General features: G+C 39.5%; 1 protein-coding gene and 2 pseudogenes across 1 annotated transcript in view; 1 reads left to right on the top strand and 2 right to left on the bottom strand.

Annotated features, from left to right (window-relative positions):
• The window catches only part of LIN7A (lin-7 cell polarity scaffold A), an 82,513-nt gene extending 73,227 nt beyond the window's left edge, over positions 1–9,286 (top strand). Inside the window, exons 4-5 of the mRNA XM_077770182.1 lie at positions 288–506; positions 8,965–9,286. Coding sequence (XP_077626308.1) covers positions 288–506 — 219 coding nt within the window. The 3' untranslated portion in view covers positions 8,965–9,286. The remainder of the gene's footprint in view (positions 1–287; positions 507–8,964) is intronic.
• Positions 5,489–6,046, bottom strand: LOC144236592 (small ribosomal subunit protein eS6 pseudogene; annotated as a pseudogene).
• LOC144236561 (small ribosomal subunit protein eS6 pseudogene) lies at positions 6,105–6,851 on the bottom strand (annotated as a pseudogene).
• Positions 9,287–12,912: the final 3,626 nt, after the last annotated feature.

The raw sequence follows: 12,912 nt of genomic DNA on the forward strand, positions 1-12,912 counted from the left end.
CAGAGGAAATTTAGAAATCCCACTCTAAATGTTAGCATGATATTTGAGGTCTTAATTGCTCCTTACCCTCCGAACTTGAGCCCCCATTCAATCCATCTGGCACCCTAGTGCATCCTAACCTGCCTATACTTCATCTACAAACTCAACAAATAATAATGATGATGGCAGTGAATCCCATTTGGCGTACCTTCAAGTTGGGATGTTAATAAGATGCTAATTTCAGATTGGTCTTTCAGGGAAGAGAATTTACAAGCTCTCCCCTTTAAGAGACGTCACTGTCTTTTCAGAGTGTGGAAGGGGAGCACCATGAGAAAGCGGTGGAACTACTCAAGGCTGCTAAAGACAGCGTCAAGCTGGTGGTACGATATACCCCCAAAGTCCTGGAAGAAATGGAGGCTCGCTTTGAAAAGCTCCGGACTGCCCGGCGTCGGCAGCAGCAACAGTTGCTCATTCAGCAGCAGCAACAGCAGCAGCAGCAACAAACACAGCAAAACCACATGTCATAGGTAAGAAGTGCCATCTTCCACACAAGTGAAGTCCCTTACACATACAAGTTTGTTTCGTTTTTTTTTAAACAATTTTTTTAATGTTTTATTTATTTCTGAGAGAGAGAAAGAAAGAGAGAGAGAACGTGAGCAGAGGAGGATCAGAAAGAGAGAGGGAGACACAGAATCTGAAACAGGCTTCAGGCTCTGAGCTACCCGTCAGCACAGAGCCAGACGCGGGACTCGAACCCATGAACCGCGAGATCATGACCTGAGCCGAAGTCAGACGCTTAACCGACTGAGCCACCCAGGCGCACTTGTTTCGGTTTTTAATATAGTTTCTTAGCTGAATTGAAGCCGTTAAGTTCAACAATGCTTCCCGAAAATCAATCAAACAAATAAAATAATGATGATCTCAGAAAATGTAAGCAAGACAGTTGCTTACTTTATGTAATTCAGCCATATTTTATGCAAAGGTAAGATATTTTGGGAAATAATATGCTTGGGAGGGCCAGGTACAGATTATGGGATGCTTTATACAAATCAGGAAAATGCATCCTCTGTGCAACCCAGATCACTGGGCACATAGCCACAGGACAAGGGTGTGGGCGGAATTCCAGCCCCACTCACCTCCTTGGCCAGTTGTCTTTGCACAGTATACAAACTAAACAAACCATATAGTGCTGGTCTTGGGTAGATCCCTTTAGAATACTGATACAAATTATTGGAAAACTACGCCACTCTGAAGAATGAAGTAGAGACCTCCCAGTGTCTGCTCTAAGAGATTCGAAATTCTCTGTGGGTGTTCACTTAAACTATGACTCTTTTGCCTTTTTTCTAAATTCCACTTTGTGACAAAAATGCTAAGTCAGGTTTTGCTATATGTTTTTAAGAAAATTCAAGAAAAAATGTTAAGGGTATAGGAATCACCATCTTTGAAGTGCCTCTATGTGCGAGGCTCTTTTCACATGTTCTTCCTTATCCTCGGAAAAACCCTTCAAGGTAAGTATCACTAAAGCCCATTTTTTAGATGAATGATATAAAATTGCAATGACTTTGTGGTGTCCTCACAACCACACTTTCAAACAGCATAGAATTATTTTCCTTTTTGCTCTTGCAGGCATTTCATCTGCCAACATCAGATATTCTGGAATTCTATAAATTCTCCTTGCTATCCTTTGGAAGAGACAGTTAGCAGCATTGCAGACCTCTACACTGTGATGTCTGCAAATGTGATTTTGAAGTGAGGTTCAAGTGTCCTTGGGAAAATGACATTTGAACATTGGGTAATAGTGGTTTTCAGTCATTCAACATCAGATTACTATTTGCACAGCCAGAAACATTGGATGTGACGTGAGACTTTCAGTTGTTTACAACGCTCATGTAAAGAAGCTACCTGGGGAAGTATAAAGACTATAGGATTTGTCCTCAGACAGTGCTGAGAAGCCAGTCTTTCTCGTATAGCCTGTAAGTGCTGTTGTATATACGACAGTTTGGTGACTTAATCTAAAATCACCTCCATTCATTCTAAAAATTACATTTTGTCAGCAGTACATAGTTATTTGGTAGTGCCACGGACCAGACACTGCTCAACTGGCTGCAAAAACAGCATGAACAAAGCAAAGTCTTTGCTTTCGTGGTGCTTACGTTCTGGTTGGAGGAGATAGTTAGTATACAGGTAAATGAAAATATCCTATTGGAACCAGTACTTCGCAGAGTTAAAAGGGTGCTTTGATAGAGACTGGCTGGATGACAACTTTCAATTAGGTGATCAGGGGAGATGTCTCAAAGGAAGGACATTTAAGCTGAGGTTGAGTGATGAAGGGAAGCCAGAAGTGAGCATAAGAGAGGAGGAAATAGCCAGGGCATAGCTCTGAGAGACACTCGTCAGCGACTTGATGTTTGAGGAATAGAACAAAAGCCGGAGTAGTTCGTTAGGAAATAATGAGTGAGGACAGAAGGAAGATGGGGGCCAGGTCGCAGAAAGCTTTTTAAACCACTGAGGGAAATTTAGATTTTAATGCAGTGGAAGCCACTAAAGGTTTTAAGCAAGGGAGTGACATGATCTGATTTATGTTTTTAGAAAGAGTACTCTGGCTGTTCTGAGGAAAATAGATTATTGCAAGGTGAGAGATTATTGCAAACAGAGACTAATTACAAGGCTATTATGTAGTAGTCCAGGCAAGAGATAGGGTGGCTTGACCACGATGTTAGGGTTGAGGTGGAATAATAGGAATGTATCTGGAACAAGTCATTTTATCTGTATCTTTCTCCTCTCATATCTGTTCCAAATGTATAGGTATTTTACCTTGGTGCTTTCAGAATCCCTTCAAAGCTCTTTTTTCTAATAATAACAATCCACAAGTCTTTAGTCAAACATGGACACTCTTTCCACTAACCCACTTTTTTCTTCTATCCTCAAAAATGCAGGCTTGTACCGTTTTTCTAATTGATTTGCCACCCTGGCCCAGAATAAAATTACTCCAATGTGTTTTGAAAGAAATATGTTGCCATTCAGACTTCTGAGGTCTTACTAAAAGCTTCCACCATTATGCCCATTCAGTCTTTTATCTTTAGAATATCTGTATATTTCCTAGGCCAGGCACTCAATTCCTTCTCTCTGTTACATCAGTCTTCATTAAATTCCTTCAGAGTTTCCTATTGTCTCATCACCAACGACTAACATTTTTTTTTAATTTTTTTTAATGTTTTATTTATTTCTAGGAGAGAGAGAGAGAGAGAGACAGCGTGAGCAGGGAAGGGTTAGAGAGAGAGGGAGTCACAGACTGAAACAGGCTCCAGGCTCTGAGCTGGCAGTCAGCACAGAGCCCGACGCGGGGCTCGAACCCACGAACCGCGAGATCATGACCTAAGCGAAAGTCGGACGCTTAACCGACTAAGCCACCCAGGCGCCCCCGACTAACATTTTTTTTTAATGTGTTTATTTTTGAGAGAAAGAAAGAGAGAGTGAGCATGAGTGGGGAAGGGGCAGAAAGAGAGGGAGACACAGAATCCGAAGCAGGCTCCAGGCTCATAAGCTGTCAGCACAGAGCTTGATGTGAGGTTCGAGCTCCCAGACCATAAGATCATGACCAGAGCCAAAGTTGGACGCTTAGCTGACTGACCCATCCAGGAGCCCCAAAGACTAAGATTTTTAATAAAAAGACATTTTCAGACTTTTTTTTTTTGTACATGATACGGTGACATGCTACTTAGGTGAACATGAACTTTATATTTACGCCTGCCAAGACAGCAGCATCCCACACGCACAATCATGGCCCCTTGAAATGAAAATGTAGTGGCCATCTCAAGTACAAGCCAAGTACAACCAAGTCATGTCATGCACGGATTTTATGGTGAATTCTGTCAAAGAGACCTATATTAGCTCTTGTTCAACTTTTAATTAATTAGATTTTAAGGATTAAATGGGATTTGTTACACTTCCTAACTCATACTATGGCTGCTTTGGGGAAGAAAATTGAAGCTAATTTGACCAATTGGTTTTGAACAGATCTCTGATTTCTTTTTTTTTAAGTTTGACAAGTCAAGCAAAGACCAGGTAAAGCAACATACTTGTCAGATGTTGTCTTATTGTTTATCACGTGAAATACAATTTCTATTCTCTAAATTAGGAATTGTTTAAATCTAAAATGGTGTATGTTACAAAATAACTAGTCATGGTAAGTGGTGCATACAAATGGAAAATAGGTTGAATGCAAGTGCTATGTGGAGAATGTCTGTTATGCCCATTTTTAATTTTAAACTCACCTGAAATAAAACTCAGTTGTTTTTTTCCCCCTAACTTTTACATTTGATAATCAGGAAGAGTAGATTACCTTTTCTAAAAGGTAATAGATATAATCTCTCTACAACTGTATTATAGAAACCGAAACAGAGAATAGGCATATAGGTATTTTTATGCTATACCCACTTTCTTGACAAAGAGTGTTACATGTATTCAGCTTGAAGCATCTCATTTTTTAAACACGAATTTGTATACATCAATTTTTCACCCAGACTCTCAAAGAATAAAAGGGGGAGAGAAGAGTAATCCTTCTTGAGTTGTCTCAGAAAAAACTCTGAGGAAATAGAAACTTAAAAGATCGTCAAATTCCTCTGTCCTCTTGGTGCTTGATTGAGGGTGGAGAATTCATGGCATCTGAAATCAGGCTGGATCTTAACATATTTACAAAGTAGTTGGAGTTTGCCAGTGGCCTCACGAACTGTCAGGCCCCCGCTTCCCTTACTTTGTCCACTACCGACTGCTCTATATCCTCCGCCACCACTGCCACAACTGCCATCTTGATGATCCGATCCAGGGAACCACTGCAGAAGTGAGAAGACCAGCCTCAAAGGACACCTTCGATAAAACGGAATCCAAGGAACCCAGAGTGACCAAGTAGAAAACTGGAAGAATAAAAATAACAATCATAGTGCTGGATAACGTTTAGTAAGCAATTAGGGTGTGCCAAGAACTCTTCCAAGTGCTTCCCATATGTGAAATTACTTAATCTTCACAACAACCCAGTAGGTATTAGGTAGTATTTTAAAGCTCATTTTAAAGAAAGAAAAAAAAAAGAAAGAAAGAAACTGAGGCCAGGTAGGATTTTTTTTAAACTTATACCACATTTCAGAGCTAGTAAGTAAGTGATAGGGCTATGATTCAAACCCAGAAACATAGCCTCTTTCTCTTAACCACTGTGCAACTCTGCCTCTTTCTTCAATGGCACTTCCACTAACATCTATCCCTCCTCACAGACATGTCCCCATAAGCTTTCCAGGGATTCATTTTCACCCTACTTAGAGTTGGAGTTATCCAATTCACCTTTACCACTTATCCCATACCTCAAAGTACTTCTTCACTTTGGTTTTATTAATTTCTTTTCTTTTTTCTATTTCTTTCTTTCTTTCTTTCTTTCTTTCTTTCTTTCTTTCTTTCTTTCTTTCTTTCTTTCTTTTCTTTCTATGTCTGATCTTATTTATTTGTTCCTCTTACAACAATCTCATTTTTGACTGGACTCAGACTCTGAGGTAGAAGCTCTCAGAGAAGACAGCCTCCGTCTCTTGGCACTCTGTTCTTGGCGTTTTTCTGTGGCCTCCTTCATTCTCTTGGCCAAAAGCTTAGCATATTCTGCAGCCTCTTCCTTGTTTTTCTTTGTGTGCTGCTTCTTCAAAGCAATGCGCGGACATTTGTGGAATGACACGTGGAATGACAAGATGCTGAATCTTGGGCGGCTTTGGTTCGAGGTTTCTTACCTTCTTTGTTTAGGGGCTTTCTCCAAACATACCGGCGGACATCATCTTCCTTTGAGAGATTGAAAAGCTTGCAGATTCTGCCACCTCTTTTGGGCCCCAGGCAACAAGGCACTGTAGCATCAGTGAGTCCAGGAATATCCTTCTCCCCTTTTTTCATGATGACCAAGCTGAGAATACTGAGATTGGCATCCACAACGCCAGACAGATCTGCACTTTCTTTCTCCAGTCCTCCGTGGTCGGTAGCAGGAATGCCCCTTACTCAGCAGTAGGAGGATACGGCCATGGGTCAAGACACCCTGNTTCTTTCTTTCTTTTCTTTCTTTCTATGTCTGATCTTATTTATTTGTTCCTCTTACAACAATCTCATTTTTGACTGGACTCAGACTCTGAGGTAGAAGCTCTCAGAGAAGACAGCCTCCGTCTCTTGGCACTCTGTTCTTGGCGTTTTTCTGTGGCCTCCTTCATTCTCTTGGCCAAAAGCTTAGCATATTCTGCAGCCTCTTCCTTGTTTTTCTTTGTGTGCTGCTTCTTCAAAGCAATGCGCGGACATTTGTGGAATGACACGTGGAATGACAAGATGCTGAATCTTGGGCGGCTTTGGTTCGAGGTTTCTTACCTTCTTTGTTTAGGGGCTTTCTCCAAACATACCGGCGGACATCATCTTCCTTTGAGAGATTGAAAAGCTTGCAGATTCTGCCACCTCTTTTGGGCCAGGCAACAAGGCACCGTAGCATCAGTGAGTCCAGGAATATCCTTCTCCCCTTTTTTCATGATGACCAAGCTGAGAATACTGAGATTGGCATCCACAACGCCAGACAGATCTGCACTTTCTTTCTCCAGTCCTCCGTGGTCGGTAGCAGGAATGCCCCTTACTCAGCAGTAGGAGGATACGGCCATGGGTCAAGACACCCTGCTTCATGGGGAAGCCTTGTCTCTCATCACCATCAGTGATTCGGACCACGTAACCCTTCCATTCTTCCCCTAAAGCATCAGCACAACTTCTGTGGCCATTCACTTCTCATAAAAGGTACGAAGTTTGCGTTCACCATCCACTTCAATGAGTTTCTGGCAGCCAGTAGCTGGGAAAGAGATGTTCAGCTTCATCTTGAGGCTGCCTCCGATTTTATTAATTTCTTACTGCTGCCCTAAAAAATTACCACAAGTTTGGTGGCTTAAAAGAACATAAATTTATTGTCTTATAATTCTACTGGACCAAAGTCTAGCGCAGCCTAACTGGGCTTTAGGAGGCTCCAGGGGAAAATTCATTTCCTTGTCTCTACCTGCTTCTAGAGGCTTTCCACATTCCTTGACTCATGGACCCTTCTCCTTCTTCAAAACCAGCAAAGGTAGTTAAGTCCTCACACGGCATTGCTCTGACTTCTGCTTCCTTATCACACCCACTTCCCTGGATCCTTTCCCCTCCTCTATCTTCTCTATATTAATTATGGATCCTACCTGGATAATCCAGGATAATATCCATATTTTAACATCAGCTGTTTAGCAACCTTAATTCCGTCTACACCCTTAATTTCCCTTTAGCATGGAATCTACTAGGTATTAGGATGTGGCTATATTTGAGATCCATTATTCTGCCTACAGCAATGACTCATTTAAAAGTTAATAAAGCAGGGGCACCTGGGTGGCACAGTCACTTAAACATTCGACTCTTGATTTCGGCTCAGGTCATGATCTCATATTTTGTGGGAATGAGCCCTGCAGAGCCTGGTTGGAACTCTCTGTCTCCCTCTCTCTGCCCCTCTCCCTGTCACTCACATGCACTGTCTCTCTCTCTCTCTCTCTCTCTCTCTCTCTCTCACTCTGGCTCTAAATAAATAAATAAACATTAAATAAAACTAGCAAAGCAATTTGGTCAATAAAATTTACACTAATTTGGGGAAAAAAAGCTTTTATTTACAAATATAAAAAGAATTACTAATCTGTTGAATTACAAATCAAGGGAATAAGAGAAATAACGAGAACATTTGGTGCAGATGGTTCTTCCCAGTGGGTATTTCAGTGTCCCACATTTTGGAAGCCCAATCACCTCTCAACTGCTGGCACAACCCTCAGTCCTGCCCCCTCCCCTGGATAAATAAAAAGATCCAAGTCTCTTACTAAAATTCACCTGTTGTGAGTCCCATTCCCTTCGGAGGTGTAACTATATAATACATTAATTCATGAAACTTCACTTGGTAATTAGGGGGGCTGTAGAAAGTTATTCAATATAGGACTCAGTAAAATGGTCTGTTAAGTAATAAAAAGGTATGTAGAACTCATAATAAAATATGTGGCAATGTGTGGGCCAATAGTCGTAGGTTAGTAGTAGAATTATAGCAGTAAAATGCCAATAACAGATAATGCTTGTGTGTAATATCTTGTTAGTGACCCCTGCAGAAGCACAACGGCCTTGTGCATGGCTTTCAAGCCACTCTGTAGGCCTCAGTGGCTTTTAGGCCCATCTCTAGAAGGCATGCCAGCTGGAGGGTGTTGATGCAAAGCAGGCAGACTGCAAGGCCTGCCGCAACTTGTAAAACTCTGTTTTGTATATGATGCTTCGCATTCATTGAAATAAAAATATCTGCAACCTTGAAAAACAAAGATTGGAAACCACTGTTCTCTCTGGAAAGAATGATTCCATAATGGCGGAAAGAGGGACAAGTCTTGGGGGAGTGCTCAGGGAGGCTTCCCCTCCAGGTCTGACCATATGGGCAGCTGCCTACTGTTTTCTGCCTGGCTGACGTTGCGGCATAAGAAATGGTCTGATACCCGTTTCAGAGAAGGGATGCTGGTACCCCCAGCCTATCAGAGTGAGGCTTTGCTGGCTGCATCTCAACAGCGCACCAAGAGCACTACTAATCACCCCAAGAACCACACTGTGAAGGTTATCTATCCTTGGCCTTCACGAAGAAAAGTAGAGTCATCTGGAATCTTGAAGAAGAAGAAATGTTTTACATTTGAAGTGTTTCCAAACTGGTGTTCTGTCTTTCATTTTAGGGGATAACTGTGTCTTTTCCATCCTCATTTGATAATTACTTCCTTTGCAAACATCAAACAGTCTTTTTTTTTTTTTTCACATGTGGAAGATTGTGCATGAGTGATAGGGCCTAAAATAATCTTTGCTGTTCTCACATAGCACATCATGCTCTTTTGATATTTTTAGCATATGTTGTTGACAAATGAATACTAATCACTGATTTCCCTTCACTCTTTTCCCTCCTTTCAGGTCCTTAAGGAGAAGCTACTTGATCAAACATCCGATAGTCACAAATTTGAAACCGTGCTTCACAATCCCAGCACATAGTAAAAGGAAAAGACAACACTGATAATTACACCTGTCAAGAAGCTGTGACCACGTGGTATATAAATTCTTTACCAAGGCGACTCGACACCTTCTTTGGGCCTGAATTCCCACTGCTCACGTGCTCTTTACACACACAGACCTTCCATGCACTGCAGTGGGAATTCTCAGTGTGTAAAGGGAGCGGTTTTCCAGTCTGCAGACTGAAATAGTACAAGAAGAATAAAGTCCATGACTTTCAGATAAATCACCGGGCCAAGATTAAGTGAATCTTTGTTCTATAGCTTTTCCAGAGATTAACAAATCCCTCATTAGGCTATAGTTTAAACTGCATCAGTTCAAGGTTGTCATCACTTAAAAGAAACCTACTCATTGCCCTGTACCCTGACCTCTTCCACATCCATATTGCTGAGTTGTCTGAATTAGAATTCCAGTTAATTGCAACTTCAACCTTTATTCCCCTTATGCTATATTTATACTCTATTCAGGTTCTAGAAGCAATTGGCTTTTTATTTTCTGTTTCCATGAATTTTATTATGCATTAATGGAGAGGGACGATTTTAGCTCAACTTTTGGTTTGCTAGAGGCAAGGATAGAGAACTCTAGTACTGTATATTTTTTTAATTTAAGTACCACTTGTATCTATGATTATTAATTCTAACAGAATATAACATGTATTTATTCCACAAAATATATATTATCAGAATGTATTTGTTACAAACTGAGGTCTTTTCTTACCAAATGTTGTGAATCTGGTAAGAGAATACTAGCAAAAGACCTAGCTTCATGAACTGATCCTCCTAAGATATTTACATATAACCCTGCTCTCAATATTTCTTTGGTTAAGGTTTATATTTTTTGATTGATAACCTCTGAGGAAATCTCAACTCTTTCTATCTACACTGATATGTTGTCATAGAAATTTATTTAATTTTTTAAATATATTAAAGCATAAGGCTTTACAAAACTCAATTATGATATATGTTCATACATATACAAATATATGTGTCACACAAAGTTTAGATCAGTTTCCCCAAAGACAAAGTGGATGTTTTTGGCAATCTAAGATCAAAAGTAGTATTCCTTTTAAAATTAGGCATATGTAAATGAGAATATTGATTTTGTGAATGAAAGATGCCGCTCCTTCTAGAGGAAAAAGATACCTAATTCATTACACACATTCATATAGGAAAGTAGACAATGAGACATCATCTCTCAGAAAGTATGTGCTGGAAAATGATCTCCTAATTGATCATCACTTTTGACTTATGGTAAATTCTAGCACATAAGTCTGATTTGTGTTCTATTCTACTCATTGGAATGAGTTCCAATTCTACTCATTGGAATGAATAGAAAGCAATAATTATGTGGGCACTTAAATACCTTAGGCACAAAAATGTACCTGAGGAAAGAATAAATGTTCAGTTGAAACATTCTAGATAGATGATTAAAACTGAGGCAAATGTTTGAATGTTTCTTTATCTCAAATACAGAATTTGAATCCCCAACATAAATAAATTTTACATTTCAGATAGTCCCCCAAATTAGAAATCTATGAATCTCACTTCACGAGCTATTTCCTGAAAACAAAACAAAACCAATCAGAACTACCCAGAACATTTTATTTTGCCCTGTCAAAGGGTATTATTATCAAGGCCAAGTTCTGCCTACTCTTCGCAGTACATCGCCCAACAGAGAACAAAGAGCAAGGAAGCTAGGAGGTACGCCAGTTTCAACAACCATCCTGAAAACATATCATTTTTTACTAGAGAGAAATGGGGGGGCGGGGGGCGGGTAGGGGAAGGGGAANGGAGAACCCTGAATGTTATGTAAAATAGGTTTACAAAAGAGATAAGCATGACTAAAGGGAGTGAATGGAGGCTATGTGAGTATTCAGTTTGAAAGAGGTAGTTCTCATTTTTATAAGAAAAATTTAATAAAACATATATTTTAGTTATCATTTAACAAAGAAATATTAAAGCTATTCAGGCAATGCCACAGATTCTCATAAAGGGAAGTCTTTGCACCCTTGTAATGAGAAAATGGTCATTTCAACACATTTCAATGCCTTGTATAAATTTGGAGCTTAAGATATGTTTTCATTTAGCCATAAGTGTATGGTTGATATTAAGTTACCATGTGTTTTCACATCAATATAAATATCATCATGGTGTTACAGAAGCAGCTATCAAAAGAGCAGATACCTTATCTTTGTCTTTTCTAGATGTCTTTGTATGTTAGCTTCATTTGCATAATGTTAAATGCTAATAAATATATGCCAAGTCCTTTGTCAAAGTGAAGGGGAAATCCATCACAACTAAAGCATCTAAAGACAGATTACATGTCACAGTGGTCCTACACACAAATGATAAAATGGCCGGTATTTTTTTTTTCCAGTAAGATCTGGTTATTGAAAATACAAACCTTCCCTTAAAGTTTTAATCAAAAGTGGTCTCCCTAAGACTGAGAGAGGCCCTTTTGAGGTTCTCTTAAGGTTCACTGAAGCCAGAGGGAAAGGGAAAGAAAATCACCACAACTTGTACTAGTGTTCTTTACTATTAATGATCAAAGTCATATTAAAGACCTACCAGGTTGCTGTTACATGAAGCTCAATCTTCAATATAATAAATAAAATAGATATTCAAAGGTAGGGGGGAAATCTGGTATAACTATTCCTCCGTGATTCTGGTAAATTTTAGTTCTTTCCCCTGGTCAGATTGGTGGCCAGATTTTTCTAAACTCTTTGCTGCTGTGATTTTGAAGGCCAGTATGCAGGGCATACTTTAGTTTAAAAAAAAAGTACATAAACCTTTTCATTTGGAGCATTTGTATTTTGATTCTGTTGTCATTTGAAATAGAACATCGGCATGGAGATAATGAGCTTAAATTACAATTGACTTTGGAAAGAATAACCGACTTTTGTGCTTCCTCAAACATGTAATCAATAGGGAATTCTCTTATTATGTGAACTACCACTATCTTTTAAGACAATGCTAAGATCTAAATGCAAAATCTAGCTTTCAGGGGCTTTTTAAGAATTCAAGGCTGTCTCTGAAGAACTTGGCTAGAGATGGATTACATCAATTTACAAATGCTGTTCTCAACCGTGACAAATCAAACTGATGTGATCTCAGTTCATTTTACTCAGCTGTGCCTATAGGAGTCCAAAACGTTGGGATATTTTGTCTACATTATCTTAAACATCTATAGGTATTTGTGAATGTGTGAATAATGCCTGAGTTTCTCATCTTTTAGCTAGTTTGTGTTTATTATACAGACAGCCTGTTATGAAGGCCAGCTTTAGAGAGCATTGTGAAGTAGAAATCAATGTCCTGAAGATGCAGGGAAGCCAACATTAGACAATATCTCCCAAAAAATGGGACAGTCCTCCCCATCTCGTCCCTCTCTGGATCATAAATTCCTGGAGAGAAAGGTCTGTGACTGCTTTGTGAACTGTCTTATCTCTGGCATCTGGTATGACGCTTGACACACCATAGGTGCTCAGCTGGTGTTTGTTGAATGAATGAAAAGTTGGATAGGTTGATAGACAAATGAATGTTGCCTTCAAATAATCAGAAAATGTTCACCAATTTACAGTGATTGGCACTGTAATTTCTGAATTTCATAGTCAGAACCAGATTGACTCTTTTCATAAATAAATGCTTTTCAGATATATGAATTTGGAATCAATTACTTCAATAGCTTCAAGGACTTGAGGGCATTTAGATAAGGGATAGTGTCTGGGGAGTAAGCTATTTTAACAATGAATAAAGCCCAACCTTTCTGGTTCTTTATGAAAGCTCCCTGAGTTATTTGAAATGGTGATTAAAACATAAAACCCCACTTATGAATTTCATAAAATATTATGTTTTA

Source organism: Crocuta crocuta, unplaced genomic scaffold, assembly GCF_008692635.1.
Source record: "Crocuta crocuta isolate KB4526 unplaced genomic scaffold, BGI_CrCroc_1.0 scaffold317, whole genome shotgun sequence".
Taxonomy (NCBI): Eukaryota; Metazoa; Chordata; class Mammalia; order Carnivora; family Hyaenidae; genus Crocuta; species Crocuta crocuta.